This window comes from Protopterus annectens, chromosome 5.part1 (assembly GCF_019279795.1).
Source record: "Protopterus annectens isolate FY-2018-M chromosome 5.part1, PAN1.0, whole genome shotgun sequence".
Classification (NCBI taxonomy): Eukaryota; Metazoa; Chordata; order Ceratodontiformes; family Protopteridae; genus Protopterus; species Protopterus annectens.
The window spans coordinates 94,692,668-94,713,030 of record NC_056736.1 but is presented as its reverse complement, the minus strand read 5'-3'; the positions used below and the strand labels follow the sequence as shown (position 1 = coordinate 94,713,030).

Sequence of the window (20,363 nt, the reverse complement as noted above, 5' to 3'; positions counted from 1 at the left end):
TATGCAGACTTGGATTATAGTGAGTGTGCACACTTGGATTATAGTGAATATAAAGGCTTGGATTATAGTGAGTATGCAGACTTGGATTATAGTGAATATGAAGGCTTGGATTCTAGTGAGTATGCAGATTTGGATTATAGTAAATATGAAGGCTTGGATTCTAGTGAGTATGCAGACTTGGATTATAGTGAATATGAAGGCTTGGATTATAGTGAGTATGCAGACTTGGATTATAGAGAGTATGCAGACTTGACAGTATCTGTTTAAGTTGTTTTTTAGTGAAAACTTTAATTTAAAATAGCAGGTAAAAAAGTAAATGGTACAAGAATATACCAGATGTACATTGAGGGTTTTTTTTGCAAATGTCCTGGTAGATGCAAAAGATGGGTTGGCAATGTAAACATTAATGTTAACAATCACAGAGTAATACAGTTAAAGCTATAACCTTAGAGAGAAATTCTGATTGTCCAAGATAGGTTGTTTGAGCAGTCCTGCTGTATTCCACTTTAGTGTGGTTGGGTTACTTCAAGTACATTTTTTCAACTGTGGGCATTTTGCATACTTGGTTAGATTGTTGGGATCTTTTTCCTCAATCATGGCATGCTGGATTTTTAGCATTTATTTCCTGGTAGAGGTTTGTCATTAGCCATGGATTTTTACCTTTCAGTCCTCCGGTTTGTAAAGGGAAGATTTTGTCAGCAAGCCTAAGTTGCCATAAAAGTTCCTTTTTACTAAGATGATTCTTCCAATCTCCCCCCCCCCCCAGGTTCAATGTGTACACTGTCTATTATACCAAATTTAAAACCATGAAAATTTGTTCAATTCACCGAATGCCTATACAATGTATTGGTTTCCTTTTTGTTTTTTTAAATCATACATATGTTCATAAATCCTATGTCTGAAGGATCTCTCCGTCTTTCTGACGTAATATGCTGGACATGTGTCACATATTGCTAAATATACTATCCTGTGGGAATTACAATTTCCATTCCTAAAGGTAATGTTTGTCCTGGGTCTATCATTCAATAAAATACCAGTTTCCCTAAAAATATACCCACACTGGGGACAACAACCACAACATCTAGTACTTTTACCATTATCATGTTCCCTCTATATTCTAGATGTTTCTACCAGTTTTTTAAGATTCAGTCCTACTTTTGTAGTAAAGAATGGCTGATCACCCAAAATGTTATAGATATCCTGATTAGTTATTAGATATGGGAAAGAGTAGTGGAAGCTAGGTTAAGAAGGGAGGTGATGATTAGTGATCAGCAGTATGGTTTCATGCCAGGAAAGAGCACTACAGATGCGATGTTTGCTCTGAGAGTGTTGATGGAGAAGTACAGAGAAGGTCAGAAGGAGTTGCATTGTGTCTTTGTGGATTTAGAGAAAGCATATGACAGGGTGCCTAGAGAGGAGTTGTGGTATTGTATGAGGAAGTCGGGAGTGTCAGAGAAGTATGTAAGAGTGGTACAGGATATGTACGTGGGTAGTGTGACAGCGGTGAGGTCTGCGGTGGGAGTGATGGATGCATTTAAGGTGGAGGTGGGATTACATCAAGGATCAGCTCTGAGCCCTTTCTTATTTGCAATGGTGATGGACAGGTTGACAGACAAGATCAGACAGGAGTCCCCGTGGACTATGATGTTTGCAGATGACATTGGGATCTGAAGTGAGTGTAGGGAACAGGTGGAGGAGACCCTGGAGAGGTGGAGATATGCTCTAGAGAGAAGAGGAATGAAGGTTAGCAGGACTAAGACAGAATATATGTGTGTGAATGAGAGGGAGGATAGAGGAATGGTGAGAATGCAGGGAGTAGAGGTGGTGAAGGTGAATGAGTTTAAGTACTTGGGATCAACAGTTCAGAGTAATGGTGAATGTGGAAGAGAGGTGAAGAAGAGAGTACAGGCAGTATGGAGAGGGTGGAGAAGAGTGTCAGGAGTGATTTGTGACAGACGAGTACCAGGAAGAGTGAAAGGGAAGGTCTACAAGAGGGTAGTGAGACCAGCTATGTTATATGGGTTGGAGACAGTGGCATTGACAAAAAGGCAGGAGTCAGAGCTTGACGTGGCAGAGTTGAAGATGTTAAGATTTGCACTGGGTGTGACGAGGATGGACAGGATTAGGAATAAGTATATTAGAGGGTCAGCCCAGGTTGGAAGGTTTGGAGACAAAGCCAGGGAGGCAAGGTTACATTGGTTTGGACATGTGCTGATGAGGGATGCAGAGTATATTGGGAAAAAGATGCTAAGGATGAAGCTGCCAGGTAACAGGAAAAGAGAAAGGTCTAAGATAAGGTTTATGGATGTAGTGAGAGAGGACATGCAGGTGGTTGGTGTGACAGAGCAAGATGCAGAGGACAGGAAGAAATGGAAACAGTTGATCTGCTGTGGCAACCCCTAATGGGAGCAGCCGAAAGAAAAAGAAGAAAAAGACTGTCTTTTGCTTAAACTGTGTTTTTAAGAGATTCATTGATTCATTGCTTAATTGATCTATTAACTTTTCAGCCAGTCATAATCTGTACTAAAGTATAAATAGCTTTTTGGAATGGCAGTATGGTTTTTAGTTCCAACTAAGTCATTATTTATGATGAAAGCGCTCAATTATTTTATTATTTGACTGTGCTTGTTTCTAAATAAAGTGGAGGTTTTTCAATTGGCCATTTTCTGCATTGGATTTGGTTATTGGTGACATTTGTGCTTCCTGGAACTATCGTTTGTGTTGCCTGATTTCCATATAATGCCTGTGATGTATTAACTATAATGGCTGCCAATGCTTAGCAGATGCAAGCACAAGATTTTGATATTCACATATCTTGCCCCATATAACATGGGTCCCATCTACATCAGAAAGCTAATGGTGCCCTCTCATCTGTCTACATCCCTGTACTCAAATAATAAGCAGTCACTGATAAAGCTAGAGTGTTGTTTGGAATATTTGGGATGAACAGCTATTCATATTGTGGTTTATACCAAGAGTTTAAGAGGTCCATAAACCAATCATTTTCATAAATCGTATGGTCTAACAGAAATGTTTTGGTATGCAAAACCCAATCTTTTTAAAGCAGGTTTTAGAGTTCTACTCATTATTAATTAAGTTATTTTTAATATTTTTGATAATGTGCTACCCACTTACAAAACATTTCCGTGATTTTATGTGTTAGTTTTATGTCTGTTAATTTTGTTCTTATAAATGTATGCTTTGCTTGCCAAAATAATTTTGATTTGAACTTGTCTGGTACTTGACAGCTATCTCAGATTATTAGCTTGGTACAAGTTGCACTGCTTGCTGGGATGCTGAAATTCTTGGTGTGCAGTCATGGATATCAACATTAAGCAGGTTCCTGGTTTGTTGTTCAATTATAAAAATGACTGTTAGGCAATTAACTTTTGAGAAACATCGATCTTGATTTATGTGTAATTCAGCTGTATTAATAATAAAGTATGTGTGCACCAAACTTAATTTTATACAGAATCCCAGAATAATTTCTAAAGAGACATAAAATATTTCTATATCATATATCAATGCATGTCTATTTTATGTAATGATGTGCTAATATCCTAATTAGCAAACAACAAAATTATGTTTTTTAAGACATTTGTCTCTACACGATTTCTAAAAGCTTCATAACTTGCAAGACTTGCTGTATATGGATTGTACACACTTTGTAAATTAGATATGTTTTATTACCTGTCTGTTTCATCTCCATTCTTGTAGTGGTTAAGTACGACTTTCCCATAGTTTTCATCATTACTACAAGAAAATAGAAAAGTGTAGTCATTGTGTAGTCATTTAACACATACACACGCACACACACACACACACACACACACACACACACACACACACACACACACACACACACACACACACACACACACACACAAAACTTGTTTTAATAACACTGACAGTGCAAATGAAACTCTGTACAGTACGTACTTTGTTCTGTACTGCTTTTTTATAACAGCTAGCATGTCACACAGTTACACACTTTAGCAGATGTAATGAAAACGAAAGAATTGTGTATTGTTGCATATTTACACGTTTCTGTCATATAACTCCCATTGCTACTCAGAGTCCTAGAGTGAGCACTCTGATGAAATGCAGTCAGCAGGCCTGCTCTGGTTCACCACCTTGTGAGTTTTCTTGCTCATTACAGGCTGCTTTTAAGATTGAACCTCTGAGAATATTTTATGGTTTCATGAGATAACAATTAGTTGTCAAGTTAATCTGGATGGTTGGAGGAATTGCATTTCAAACAAATGAAACAATGAACTAAAAAAGCAACAAAAGTATAGTCTGCCATTGTAATGTTCCTTGTACGAATTTCTCTAATCAGACAGCTAGTGAATCAAACTTGATGTTAGGTATCGTCAGAGCAAGAGACCCAGTGACATAGTAAGAGGTGAGTTAGCAGAGAGAATGTTAGGCTCTGCTCTGCAACTGTCTTTTCTCCAGGGTCAGTGATATGTCATGTATCCCTGGGAAACTTGAGTAATCAGAATATCTGTGTTTTTGTACAATAATTCATAATCATGCTACATGGCTGTTGTTATAGTTTACTAAAGACTACATATTTTTCCCAATTTCAAACTGCCAACAAACCTTTCACACATGGAACTGTCACCCTATACGACTAGAAGTATCCTTCCCTATCTTCACAAGGACTTATTTCTCTGCAATTACAGTGCTTTACCTTGACAGCACCCTGTGCTCTTACAAATCAGATGTGTTATGTATGTAAAACAGTCGGGTATGGTTTAAAGGAATGCAGCATACTTACTCTGTTATACAGCTGCGCTAAAATGGGAATAAAGGTAGGTCATAATTAAGCAATGAGAACAATAAAATAAATGTGTCATAAAGCTAGTAATGTGGATCTGCTTTCTTGGGGGTACTCATGAGTTACCATTCTTAAGATCTGGTGTTCTATGAAAGAGCTCTAAAAGCAAGGAGTTCTCTCTTTGTAAGCTTTATATACATCACCAGCAAATAAAATGTATGACTATCATCTGACACTTTTTATTGATTAATTTGATTAATTCACTCTTATACAGTGTGGTCTTACAATAAATGTTAATTCAGCTGAGGGACCTTACTGGTTTGGAAATGAAAAGCTAATTTTTTTTCAAAATGGTATAGCAATTTCCTGGGATGATTACACAACTTTGTGCATTACATGGAAGGGTAAGTACCACAACTATGGGGTACTATAACAGTGCAGTGTCAGTCAGGATCAGCCCATCAGGTGCACCTACCTTGGCTTTTGTCAGCCTAACAACCTAAACACAGTGTACACCGGCTGGAACACAACTGCTGCACCCATAAAGTGTAGTTGTTCTCATCATAGCAGTGACAGCCAGTGATGTACCAAGAAATCCATTTACCTGGTTGGTTATGTAACAAAAATCAATTGTCATCCCAGTCTTGAAAGGGAAGTACTGCATAATGAAGTTTATAGTCACTCAGCTGCCACATTAATACATCCTGCCTTCTATATACCCTGCTTTATACATCCCATCCCTGCCAAATCCACAATAAATGGTATTGTGAAGAACCCAGTCCTTCCCGTGCCATTACTTCTCAGCACACTACCAGAATACTGGTTTGCAATCATTCAACAAGCATTTAATACCTGAAATTAGAAAACAAATTTCATTTTGAAAATGCAACTATGATTTTACAATAATTAAAATGCATCTTGTCTATATACTCACTATATTATGCATTCTCTGCTGATAAAGGCCACAGTAAATAATACTGATGTGTTCATTCTGTCTCCCACTAGTAATAAGTTTAGAAGAAGACACTGCCAGCAAGTGTATTATATTATATATATTATTATATTATACTTTGAAGGCAAAAGACCAGCCTCCTGTTGGGATCACAGGCACAGTTTTAATAAACTTAATGAAAGCACACCTCACTGCCAACTGCTTGTCCTCCTAATACCAGTTAACACAAATATGCAATGGCTGAATAATGCATTTTCATTCATCTGGAAATTGTGCAGCGGAGCTCTTACCCAAGCTGATATGACACAGGAAGTAGGTGTGAGGTATTTGTATGACTATAAAGTAAGCCATCAAACATTATGTCATGTACTTAATGCTGGCATATCATAGTTTCATTGTGTGCTAAAACTGATTCCAGGGGCAGCACAGTGATGCTGTGGATAGTGTTTTCACTTCACAGCAAGAGGTTCCCCAGTTTGATTATTGACTGAGGTGCTTTCTGTGCGAAGTCTGCATATCATCCCTGTGTTCGCATAGGTTTCCTCTGGATGCTCCAGTTTCCTCCCACATTCCAAAGACATGCAGTAGATGGACTGGACACTCTAAAGTGGCCAGAGGTGTGAGTGTGCATGAGTATGTGGTGTAGAAGAAGTACAGTGGCAAGGCTAGCCAACCTGTGGTGTAAACCATGGCTCTAGATGCTTGTCACTGTTGAAGTGACACCCTGACCCCATGTCAAAAAATGGGAAAAAGGAATTGCGGATGCAAGGATGGATTAAAAAAATCCTTTTTTACATCAAATTCACCTTAGCACACCTAACAAAACACATTACAGCTGCAGGAGTTCAACTTAAAATACACATTTAAGTTTCAAATTCAGCATTTCTTTTTCACATGTTACAGATAACTCTCACTGATTAAATAACTTTCAGACTTTTTTGAAAAAAGATTATTCAGTTTCTTAAAGTATCATTATACTACAATGCTGAGGAATTACTGAAAACTTAAAAAAACTGAGATATTTTTTACCGAAAGTGAAGATCTGAAAATCTGTTACTGAAAATTATAAACATATGAAACCAACTCTGTGAAGAACATTACCATATAAATGTAATGATGGAACATCATTTTGCTTAAGTTAAATATACAGTAGCACTGGTTTTAATTTAGAAATTATTTGAACAAGGAGAGGAACTCACACTCTTTGTCCATCTGTAAAACACCCACCTGCTTAATGATGACATCTGACACTTATTAACCTGATATCTTACTACCTTCCTCATTGCCTTCTTATATTAATAGCTTATTGCTTAGTAATACAACACGCTTTCTTTAAATCGTGAAGTAGTTGTTTAGGTTGATTTATTATCATTTGTGAAAATGACAATCTGACAGCACATATTATGCTGAAAGTCATATTGTTGTTCACAAAATGTTAAGTGTATTGCAAATGGAACACACTTATACGAATGCAGTAGTGCATTTGCATAAGTGTGTTCGACAAACTATATGGAGATTGCAGTACAGTGAGGTTTGGAAATTCGTCCATATCTCCACTGTAGTGTGATCTCGGAGTTGGAATATATTGTTAGTAGGGGGGTGTGGGGCACAGCCCCCATGGGGGGGCTCAGGGGGGGCTTGTCCCCCTGCAAAAACATGATATGTTGTATAGGAGTTTCATTTACATGAGCTCCAATGCAGATATCAAGTGAAGTTTTTGAAGACAATGTCGACTCTGATGAGTCAATCAGCTGAGTCAGCATTGTAACATGGTCGAGATTCCTTTTTCAAAGAGTTACTTCGAAATTGCGAACGGAAATTGTTTTGCTTTTCGCAATTTTCATAGTAAACCATTTAGGTTCTCCTGTATTTGTTCTGTGCTGAACATTCATGGCTACTTTTGGTCAATGACCTTTTTGCTGACTGCAGTCCATTAATTTTGTGCTGCCATGAACAAATTAGGGTCATTTTCTCTTATTTTAGCATTTTACTGTTCTTAACTCTTTCATCGCTAGAGCTGTAATTTGCAGCTATGTCCAAATAAGTTTATTTTATTTTCCAAAATGATTTTATTCATTTTATAACACAATAACTAAACAGTATAGTAACAAGAAAAAAAACAAATAAATTATATGCAGTGAATGTCCATAACAACTAAAAAAGCAATATACATAGAAGAACATGTAATATTTCTCTAACAGATTAGACAATTTTGTCCAAGCAATTAAATGATGGGTTGGGTTGTTAGTCCTTGCTTTTATAGTAACAGTCTTGTTTTTACAAATGTATTTCACAAGATTAATAAACTCAGCTTTAAAAACAGGTGTAGATTTGGATTTCCAATTTTTAGTAACAATTTTCCTTGCTATAGAGAGGATAGACCATTGTAAAAATGTTTGCTTTTTAGGAATAACTTCAGGAACAGGAATATTGAAATGGATAAGGGAGTCAGAAATTGTACAGTTGTCATTCCATAGAGCTTTACAAAGATATTTAAAGCCTAACCAAAATGGGGTAATTATTTTGCAATTAACAATCATATATATCCAGTCGGCACTGGGGTGTCCACATCTCCAGTATTTCATTTCATCTTTCTTGTACATTATTGCTAGTCTATGTGGAGTGAAGAAACATCTATGTAAAAATTCCCATGTATATATATATATATATGCCGAAAGAGGGAAGATGTGGATTCCTTCACCGACTGTAAACAAAGGGTTTTTTTTTTTTTATCTTTTTCTGGCAATACTTGTCTATTAACTTCACTTGAATAATTCCAAAAAGAAACATCTGTTTTGCTAAAATCATTTCTGAGAATTTTATAAATAATAGATATGTATGAAGTATTCCTGGGTGAGCTATTAATAATTGTTGAGATAAAATCCAAGATTTTTAAGTGACTCTTATTGTATGCCTGTAATGAAGGTACAAACTTAGTATGTATAAAATCCTTAGTAGTTTGGATGTCCAGCCAATTGCAATTTTGCAAACTATATCCGCTGATCAAATAGTCTGCAGAATTTATTTTATTAGCTGAGAGAAATTGATTCAAATATAATAGGTCACCCTTTTTAAATTCTAACATTTTCTGAGTATCAAAAGATATCAAACATTCATTTGTGTAAGCAGTATGAAACATAATTATTAAATTCTTAATTAATTGATTTGAAAACATAAGCTGTTTAAACAGCAACACTATTTGGTTTATAAGAGGTGTGAGAACAAGTTTTTTCCTTTCACTTTGAATGTATATTTTTAAAATCCATATAAAGATGTCTGTATGTATTTGAATATATGGTTCAAGCAATTTCCTATTACTATTTAGAAGCAAGGTTTCAGGTATTGATTTCCAATGTGATGTATAAAAAGTATTATTCCAAAGCAACACTGTGTTAATAAATGTGGAATTTAAATAAGAATCAATAATTGGAAGCCCTATACCTCCTTCATCCCAGCTTGTGGTCTGCCAGAGAAGAGAAATTCTTGTTTTTTTTGGGGGGGATACCAAAGGAAGTTAAGCAATACATTATTAATTTTCTGTTTAATTATGACAGGTGGGGGAATTATTAGAGCTTGATCAATGAATAAGATTTTAGGTAACAGCATCATTCTGATTAAAGTTATCCTGTCTTCAAATGTGAACAAGAGTCTGTTCCAACTGTTTGTTAGACTAGTAATTGAGTTTATAAGTTGTTGGTAATTAGATGTGAGTGATTTTTTTATAATTAGATTCAATAATGATACCTAGATATTTAATATGCATTCTCTCCCAATTTATGTTTCTTTTTGATCTAAGTTTCACACTAACATTTTTATTCACTAGAAGTGATGAGTTTTGTTGTGATTGAATTTTAGACCAGAGATGTTTGCAAATATATCTAGATTATGTAATAGGTGATCTACTGAATTTTCAATATCATTACACATTCACAAAGGAAGATGAGCATCTCTACATTTTCTCAGCAAAAACTCCAGAAAGAAATACAGGCAATCCTTACTATAGTTCAACACTTGGTGAGTAAAAACGACAAATTAAACTTAAAAGTGGACAATATAAAAGAAGATTTCACCAAACAAATAACCTTATTAAATGAAGTCCTTAAACAACAAACTGCCCAGATTGCTGCTTTGGAAGATTCTGTAACAGATATAGACTACAGGTTAACAGAAAGAGAGAAAAACATAGACTTTCTTCTTCAAGAAAGCACCAGACTCATTAAAAAGACAACATTGAGAATAGAACCAGGAGAAAAAACATAAGGATCTATGGCATCCTAGAGCAGATGAGGATAATATGATTAATTTCCTGACTTCTTGGATTCCTAAAATCCTAAACCTACCTAAAGCACTATCCTTTGGGATAGAAAGGGCACACAGGTCTTTATCTACAGCTTCTGTATCCAGTAAAAATTGCCATTCAAGATCTATTATTGTAAGATTTATCTCCACTCAAGACAAAGACCTTGTTTTAAGAACTACCTGGTCCCTTGCGCTATTAAAAAGTGGTGACCAAACTATCAGGTTTTGACAACAACACCAATAAGTTTATTGCTCTGTACTCAGATGTATTGTTCATGATCTCTTTGTTTGTAGCTGTTAGCTATTACACTGTTACAGTTGTAATTTATGCCTTTGGAGTTCAAGACATGGTTGCAAAGGAGCTTTGGATCAGGCCACCCACTTGATCGACAAAGGGACATATGTATAAATAAGTAGTTAAATAAATAAATAAATAAATAAATAAATAAATAATCAGAAATTAAGTTATAAGTGGAACACATAATGCCAAACAGTAATAAACCTAGAGTTATGAATCACAGCTACCAGAAAGCTCACTTAGCAAAGATTCTAGAAAGATACTGTATGTCTGTTTATATTGCATGTAAATTGGACACATTTATAATCTTTTTGCATGTTATCTTCATCCTGTTAATGAGAAAATAGAAAACAAATGAATTTATTTATAGAAACTATGTGGAAAATTATTTAGTGGCAAGGTTTATATAGAAATTTCGGGGCATCTTGGAGGTCTGTTATAAACCTGATTTACAAACTGGATACACAAAATTGAGAAATATATTTGACTAAGTAGCACAAATACCAAAGTCAGGGTCAGGGGTTCACAGCCCTGCCCAGAAATGGTTCACATACTGACCAATAAACCTACAGATCCATGATCCTGCAAACTGATGGCATGGAATCCTGTGGCCTCTGCAAGGCAATACTACACATAAGCCAGAAGTGAAAACATTGACTGAGGTGGATTCAGGGCCAGGAAACTCAGGTCCTTGCAGATGACTTATGTGACCATGCCTTTCAGAGTAGGACTGCCTGCTTCATCTCATGTGCCAACATATAAAATGAATTTTCTGGAGCCGTGAATGTGATAATGGCTTCAAAACAATTCAATAAATGCTTACATGCCATATGTAATTACTGGAACATCTGAATCAGAAATGCTATGATCAATTTAGAATCATTTTTTTATTAGATTGCTGTGTTCCTGTGTTGCCTGAGATTCTCAATATAAACACAGATGCATGAACAATACAAAGTTCACTAACAATACTGTCATTTGGAAATGTCACAAAGGTATGCAGTTTTATTATAAAGCTATGCATTCTCCTAATAATAGCATTTACCTAAATGTATTTGGCAGTTGTCTTTTTGTTTAGTACGTGTGCTTAAAGGTAAGGCATTCAAGTCAACAGTGTATACAAACTCACAGATGGCATTTCCCTATTTCATTAGTGTCAAAGGAAAAAACTTCAAAGACCAATACACGTAAGGTTCAGATAAGGCACATTTAATAACTTGCTGCAAGGAGACAAAAACATGCAAATACAGGATTTTGCCTAACTACTAGCAGGAAGTATGCTATTCTTATACTGTTCTACAAGACATTGCCTTCTGTGGCTGACGTAATCAAACACAACTTTCAGTATGGTTCTACAGCAGATGTTACTCAGATTTTCTGCTGACATGACTGGATTTATGAAAAACATTCTGAGAAAAACAACCTGGCCTTGGTGGGCCTTAGCCCGTTACAAGCTTCTGTTGTGTAGTTCTAATACATGTGTTACATTTCAAGGTACTTTTCTAACTTAGACACAAGCAAATGCTGATTGCAGTTCATATTTTCAAGCAGTCTTTGTTCTGATTATCTATAGCTTCTGCAGCTGTGTGCTTTCTCACAGCACAAGCGGAACTCCTTGTCTAAGTCTCATAACATTAATACATCTATTCATTACTTTCCTGACACAAGCAGAACTTATCTGCTTTCCTGTAAATTTCCAAAGCATAAGCAATAGCTGCGCAGATTTCATGACAATACAAGGTTAGAAAGCTTCTGCAATTCGTACAGATTTTATGCAGTGTGAAATAGAATAAATGTGTTAACCCTTTTCAAGCCTTAAATGCACTAAGCATATTACTAATACATACACTAATGCATATTTTTCTGACATTTCCCCCTTTTAATACTTTTATTCTACTTTCAAAATAAGCATAAACAGTGTTTTCTTCTCCTAATCTCTTCCTACTCAGGATTTGCAGTTAAGAGAGTCATTCAGTTTAAACTTATGAAAGCATTTCAGTTTTTCAATAGTTCTTCAAACTCAGCACTTTGATATAAGGTTTCAGAAACTGACATGTCTATAAAGTCTTTAATCAGTCTTTTCATGCAGGGGATGCCACAGCAAACACATACTCCCAATAGGAGCATTCCTACACAAATGGCAATCAGGATGTTCATTAGGATGGTACCCCACCCCCTAAACCATTTCTGGAAAAAGTCTGTCAGTGGGTTTGGTCCTGGTTTGGTCAGGGCCGACACTTGCTGAATTACCTCAAGATGATTGTCTATCTCGTGTTTATGGTCAGGAATATACGAACAGCACTCCTTCTGGATTAAAGCGCAAGTACCGTCTCTCGTCACTAGGGTGAAGTCGAGAGCCATGCGGTTTTGAGCACTACAGTTCTCATGGCATTCAGTTCATCAGTCACCAATTCGAGAGCGGAAAAAGTTGCATTGCTCATTACTTCAAGAAGTTTAGACAGTTTTCTCAGCTCCCAGATCGATTTCACTGCTCCATATGTTGGTGATATGCCTGCCCATGATATAACACTTGTCACTCAAGCCCATGTGTGTCAGTTTATTGCCTATAGAATGATGTTTTTTCCAGCACGCATCGATTTGGCCCACTGGATTTTCAGGTTTCTTGATGGGTTTCTTGACGACCTCTCGGACATTCCGAATTTTTCCTCGAGGTAAAACTGAAGTGTGTCGTATGGCCGGAACCAGGTAGCCCAAAAAACAACTGCCGGACCAATTCTCAGATAACCATTTGTATGCTTTTCTGCCACACACAAAATAACAGTCCTCTACTTTAGTAGTAACTTTGCTATGAATATACACTCGCCCTGCATGAAACATTTTTCTATCAATTATAGACAGTTGTTTATAAAGAACAGAATTATGTTTTACTTCATCAATTGTTTTGTGCATCAATTCAAGAAATGGATCATAGTTTGTATTACAACAAGAACCTGCATTGTTAGCTTTAGTGTAACATTTATAAGGAACAGTCACATTTCAATTGCTCCAACCCACCTGAACAGTATCATTTTCATAAAAACACACAGTTCCCTTTTGTGGAACAGACAAGTGCAATGCTATTTTATCTTGTGATGTAATGGTTGAGGTATTATAAGTCAAGTTTTCCCAGGTCTCGTTGACCCCTAGGGGGACTGCAGTCATTAATAATCCCCTGTATGCTGTCGGCAAAGCTGTGCAAATCCAGCAATTCGAAACCTTGAAAGTCTCAGCATACACATATTTAATTGCCTGGTAAGTGTTGAAGTTTGGGTGCCAGTCTATGAGTAACGCTTCACATTTATTCAGTTCAGTTTGTGTGGCTGGAAAAAGGAATGGCCACAACAAAAAGATTATTGTCACTAGTACAGTTAACAGGATGATTATGCAATACTTCTGAGGAAATGGTTGTTCTACATTCCTGTTTGTTCTGGATTCTACCATTTTTGCTCTTGACATGTGACAAGATTTTTGTCCAGTTCAAAGTTCTTAACTAGTTTGCATTGCGTCAGGTGGGCCCACGAGGCACGCTCTGCGATCTTGACTGCAGTGGGTGTCGACAGAAGCACTTGATATGGACCTTCCCACTTTGGTGATGCCCAATTCTTCTTCTTTATTGTTTTCACCCAGATCCAGGTACCTGGTGCCACTGCCACTTCTGATGGTCTGGTTTGTTCTTTATCTGAAACAGAATTTGACTGCAACAGATGTTTAGAATTCAACAAATTTCTGATATACTCTGCTAGTGTACAGTCGGCTTCCTGGTCTGCGGGCATGAGAGGTTTCCACTGAGGTATATAATAAGCCCTTCCAAATAGTTTTTCAAAAGGAGTCAATCCTTTTGCATTTGGAACAGTTCTCATGCTCAACAGTGCCAGGGGCCGACAGTACACCCAATTTCTCTGTGTTTCTACTATTAACTTCCTTAGCTTACTCTTTAAAATCCCATTATGCCTCTCTATTAACCCTGCAGATTGCGGGTGATATGCACAATGATTTTTTAAAGAAATACCAAAATGTTTACTTAACTGTTGTATGGTTTGGTTTACAAAGTGTGTACCGTTGTCACTGTAGATCTTTTCCGCAATGTCAAATCTAGGGATGATTTCTTTAACGAGAAGTTTTGCTACGGTAGCCGCATCTGGATTTTTAGTCTGAAAGGCTTCCACCCATCTGGAAAACATATCTACAATGACAAGACAATACTTCTTATTTTCACATTTGTTCAATTCTATGAAATCCATACAGATAGTATGAAACGGATACGGTGGTGTAGGGAAACTCCCTTGCTTGGGCTTTAACGCCCCTTGTGCATGATGTTTATTACAAACGTGGCACATTAAACAAAATTTTTTAGAGTAATTTAAGAATCCATATGTCGTGAACACTCGGTTCACCAGCTGTACCATCCCCCCTGTTGAGACATGGCATTGCCCATGGCTCAACAAAGCTGCATATCTAAACAAATTAGACGGTAATATTGGTTTCCCCTCTTTAGAGATGTACAGCCCCTTTATGAGAATTGCTCCTCGTTTTACCCATCTTTGTTTTTCAGCCTGCATAGTAAGTGTCTGCATTGTCTTTAACATTTCTAAGTCTAAAATCTCAGAGGGTTGTAATTCCTCATTCAAAAGAAATACTTCTGAAGCTACCTGCTGTGCAGCTGTATCAGCTATCGCATTACCTTTTGAAATCCTATCCTGTTGCTTGGTATGAACTGTGCATTTACAAATAGCTACTTTCTGAGGTAACTGAATAGATTCTAAAAGATCTAAAATAAATTGTGCATGATTGATTGGTTTGCCAGTAGATGTTATCATTCCTCGATTTTTCCACTGTTGCGCAAAAACATGTACAGTAGAGAAAGCATACTGGCTGTCAGTAAAAATGTTCACACATTTACCCTTTGCTAAGGTACATGCCCATGTCAAGGCAATCAATTTTGCTGCCTGTGCAGATAAATTGTGTGGTAAGGGTTTCACTTCTATAATCTCAGTTTCAGAAACTACTGCATATCCTACTAGGTTCTGTCTTGCAGGACCCCTTTTGCACGAGCCATCCACGTAGTATGTCACCTTGGCATCATCCAAGGGGACATCCATGAGATCTTTTCTAGGCAGTGTCTTTTGCTCAATCACCTGCAGGCAGCTGTGTGGTGTGCCATCTGCAGGGGTTGGGAGCAAGGTAGAAGGGTTCAAAGTCATGCATCGTTCAGTTGTCATATGAGGTTGACTCAACAATATAATCATGCAGGAATGATGCCTAGCAGGGGAAAGATATGCTACCTTCTCTTGCAGTAAAATAATCATGACTGCATGAGGCACCCTCAATGTGAGAGGGTGGAAAAAAACTACTGAGGCCGAAGCCTGTACAGCCATTGCAACTGCAACTATTGCTTGTACACAGTGGGGTAAAGACTGTGCCACTGGGTCTAGTTGTGATGAGCAATAAGCAATAGGGCATTGCTTGTCCCCATGCTGCTGTGTTAACACTGATGTCATATAACCTTGCTTACAATCTACAGTTTGGAAAAAACGTTTATGATAGTTTGGTAATCCTAAAACTAATGAGGACACTATTAACTGTTTCAGTTTGCAGAAAGCAGATTCTGCTTCTGGTGTCCATTGTAACAAATCCTGTGCTGCCATAGACTTTTTATATATCAGGTTAGTCAGCGGTGCTGATTCCAAGGCGTAGTTTGGAATCCAGCTCCGGCAAAAATTAGTCATACCCAGGAAGGACATAGTTTCCTTCTTGGTAGTAGGTTTTGGTGCTTGTAAAATCGCTACTTTTCTGTCCTCATCTAATGTCCTACCCTCTTTGGATATTACATATCCTAGGTATTTAACTTGTTTTCTCCAAAGCTGCAATTTATTTTTGTTTACTTTATGTCCCTCAGTGGCTAAAAATTGTAATAGTGCTATGGTATCTTCTTTGCAATCTTGCTGGGTGGGGGCCGCCAGCAGGATATCATCAACATAAAGTAGAATCTGACTGCCTCTTGGTGGGGTAAATCCTGCCAAGTTGCTTGCCATTTCTTGTGAGAATATTGTCGGACTTTCACAATATCCCTTGTGGTAGTCGCGTATCTGTATACCTTTTCCCCTGAAATGTGAATGCAAACCAATATTGGCTGTCAGGGTGTATTGGTATAGAAAAGAACGCATTGCTGATATCTACCACAGAAAAATATTTCTGTTGAGGTTTTAAATCGTTCAACAGAGTGTGTGGGTCTGGCACCGTAGGTGCCCTTGGTATTACTGCGTCATTTACAGCTTGTAAATCTTGGACCATACGCCACTCTCCATTCGCTTTCCTAACAGGAAATAAGGGTGTGTTACATGGTGAATCAGGAGATTCCACCAGCACCCCTTCCTTAAGTAAAGCTGCTATAATAGGTTTGATTCCTACCTCTGCATCTTTTCTTAAGGGATACTGTCTTTTCTGTGGTCTAAATGCTGACTTCGGCGTGATAATAACTGGTCCCACTGTACGAATAAGTCCTACATCTGACTTTCCTGTTGACCAAAGAGTTTCTGGTATATTCTGTAAGGCATTCTCTTCCTCCTTTAATAGGAGTGCTAATCAGCTGTCCTTGCTAGACTGCAAGTGTACGGCTGGGTGGGTCTGAGTTATCCAATTCAACTTCTGCGTTTGTATTCCCTGTTCTGACAGTTCTAACTCTGTCTGCTTTTCCCATCTCGTGACTTTTTCTCCTACGTCTACCCATTTTACATTCTTGTCCTTAGTTAAGCTAACATGTGGTAATCGATTAGATTTATAGAGTGCAAAGAACTCCTGGGGCAATGAACAGCTGGCTACACTGTAACCTTTCATGTCCCAGTACAGATTACGTAATATCAAACTGTTTGCATGATTTCTAAACAATTCTTGCTCATATTCCTTATCAGGTCCTGGTGTGTTACAATAATACAGAGTACAGTGCAACAAATGTTGTTTATCAATGTCAAGGGAGGGGAACTTGCTGATGGCTATGTTCATCAACTCTTCGGTTACTGCCCCTGGACCAGTCGTATCCAAGTCCTGGCTGTACCAATAAAACATTTTGCCCTCCGATTGCACTGCAAAGGTATCAATTTGTTGCTGTGCTTCCATACCCTGCATAGTCAGAACTACTGCTACACCAAATAGCTGCATAAGGTCTCTGCCGAAGAGGTTTACTGGGCATTTTGCAGAAACAACAATTTTGCTTTTCTGGGTCAATCCTGAAACAGGATCAGTTATTACAATATTATGGGAGAGGGGCTCCTGATACAGCTGTCCATTAGCTGCTTTCACTACTGTGTAATCAGGTGACTCTGAATTTTCTGGCAGTTTGGAGGGATGTATCAGGGTCCGTAATGCCCCTGAGTCACACAAGAATTTCACTTCCCTCCCTTCTACCAGGAGTGTAACTTCTGATTTTGTGTCTGCTAAATAGAGCTCTAAGCTCAATAAAGCTAAATCCAATATTTAATTTTCTTTATTATCCATAACTTCCTGCACTTCCTCTATTTCTTCTGTCACATCCTCTACTCCCTCTATCACATTCTCATTTGTCCTTTCTCTGCTATCCCCTTCTAGTGATTCTTAACTATCATATAGTCAGTCCTCACCCTCCATGTCTTCCTCCATGGTTGCCCTCTTGTTTTTCTTGCAATCCCTTGCCAAGTGTCCCTTTTTACCGCATTTAAAACATTCACCCCTTTTCTTTTGCCCTTCAAAGTCCTCTGATCGCTGATCAGATTGTTTGTTTCCCTGGGCATTTCTCTTGCCCTTTTTCCCGGACTGTACTACATAAACTTCTGCTCCATCTTCTACAGAAAATACTTGGGCTTTCTTTTTCTTTTGCTATTAAAGTGCCTTTCAGCATGCCTATGCCATGCATATTCAAGTAATGACTGTAACCTGCTTGTACGATGATCTACCATGTGCTTTGTAATAAAACTGAATATGGGTGCAATGCTGCCTTTCAAAAATGCATTCTTTAACTGCTGCTCATATGGGGAATCTTGTGTCTGATCTTCAGGAACCTGCATTCCACAATGGTTATTAAAACATTCTAACAGTCTGGCATAATATCTGTCAATAGTTTCACCTTCTTGTTGGATGCATTGATTAATGCAAGTCCAGTCTGCCCTAGGCTTCCATTTCTCAGAGATTCGGTCTGTTAAGACCTTTCACTCTGTTGTCTAGCTCTGTGCTGCTATGTGGGAGGGGCCTGAGTGCAGCGTCACGGGGATTCCAGTTGCCACTAATCATGTGCCAATCTGGTCCAACAATTTGTCTGACTACTTTTTCTACCTCTTCTCCATTTAAATTATAACTTAGCCTCATTCCTTGTAAATCTTCTAAGAACTTTCTAAAATTAACCTTTGGATGGGGAATTCCCTCAGTGGCTTTCCGGATGTCTTCCGGAGTCCAGGGTCTATACACTAGAATAGTTGGGTCCTGACCTTCTTGCTCTGCCTGAGGATTAGGCACTTCTATAAGTGGGCATATTTCTTCTTCACTCATAGGTCGTGAATTCCTACCCATTTGATATAATTCAATGTCCCCTTTTGAGTTACCTGCCTGTGTTCAAGACCTGGTCTCGATGGGCTCTCTAATAAACGGTTTTGCTTTTGTTGTGTCTCTATTTACGGTGACAGCAGGATACTGTGGGGGTGGACTAACCTGTTCACTTGCTTCATATTCTGGTAAGGGAGGTGGAGGGGCCGATGCTGTTACTAAGTTATTGTCCTCCTTATCTAAAAACATTGCTTTTGAGTCATTATTCTTTTGTTCCCTACGGTTTACTTCCTCAATCCACCTGTGTGCCTGAGGAATTCCTAATTGGCGCTGCTTTTTTACCCGACCTCTGGAATCGGTTTTAAGCTGTTTGACAAGTTTAACAAGCAAGGATTTTTCTAATTTACCGTCAAATTCATACTTATTAACCCATTTTGAGTAGTATTTAATATTTATCAGCACGCTGTGACTGCATATATTTCGCGTTTCGGTTAACGGCGGATTTTGGGGTCTTTTTGTGCAATTATTACCCATTTTGTTCTAACCTTTTGAGCGTTACATAACCCTTCTTATTTTTAACGTGGTACCATGGATTTTGTTATAATCTCTTCAGAATGACTGCCTACCTACTCTGTTTTCCCTGATCTATGACAAGACAGTAATCTTTTCTGTCCTTGACTTGTAAAAATACAGTCCTGACAAAAACAATACAAATCTTGTCCCTGATCTAAAACAGAAAAAAAGGTAGATTCACCTTACCTGAGCCTTCGTGATTGATCACCTGGCTCGTGAAAACCCGTCCTTCAGTCACAGATCAGAAAGTGGCTGGCCTCTTTTGTACAACAATTCAGTCAGAGGGCTTTTCAAATAAGAAGAACCAATATGGTTTCTTCCCCTTATGGTTTCAAGCCACCTGGCCTGTCTGATCCGAGGCGAAGTGAGGATTTCCGGTCCGAAGGACCAATCTGTCAAAGGAAAAAACTTCAAAGACCAATACACATAAGGTTCAGATAAGGCACATTTAATAACTTGCTGCAAGGAGACAAAAACATGCAAATACAGGATTTTGCCTAACTACTAACAGGTAGTATGCTATTCTTATACTGTTCTACAAGACATTGCCTTCTATGGCTGACGTAATCAAACACAACTTTCAGTATTGTTCTACAGCAGATGTTACTCAGATTTTCTGCTGACATGACTGGATTTATGAAAAACATTTTGAGAAAAACAACCTGGCCTTGGTGGGCCTTAGCCCGTTACAAGCTTCTATTGTGTAGTTCTAATACATGTGTTACATTTCAAGGTACTTTTCTAACTTAGACACAAGCAAATGCTGATTGCAGTTCATATTTTCAAGCAGTCTTTGTTCTGATTATCTATAGCTTCTGCAGCTGTGTGTTTTCTCACAGCACAAGCGGAACTCCTTGTCTAAGTCTCATAACATTAATATATCTATTCATTACTTTCCTGACACAAGCAGAACGTATCTGCTTTCCTGTAAATTTCCAAAGCATAAACAA

General features: G+C 37.8%; 1 protein-coding gene across 4 annotated transcripts in view; it reads right to left on the bottom strand.

The window, feature by feature from the left end:
• Positions 1-20,363, bottom strand: part of SCEL (sciellin) — a 474,262-nt gene that overhangs the window by 277,840 nt on the left and 176,059 nt on the right. For all 4 annotated transcript variants that reach the window (XM_044072905.1, XM_044072906.1, XM_044072907.1 and 1 more), the window contains one exon: positions 3,691-3,753. In XM_044072905.1, the coding sequence (XP_043928840.1) occupies positions 3,691-3,753 (63 nt within the window). The remainder of the gene's footprint in view (positions 1-3,690; positions 3,754-20,363) is intronic.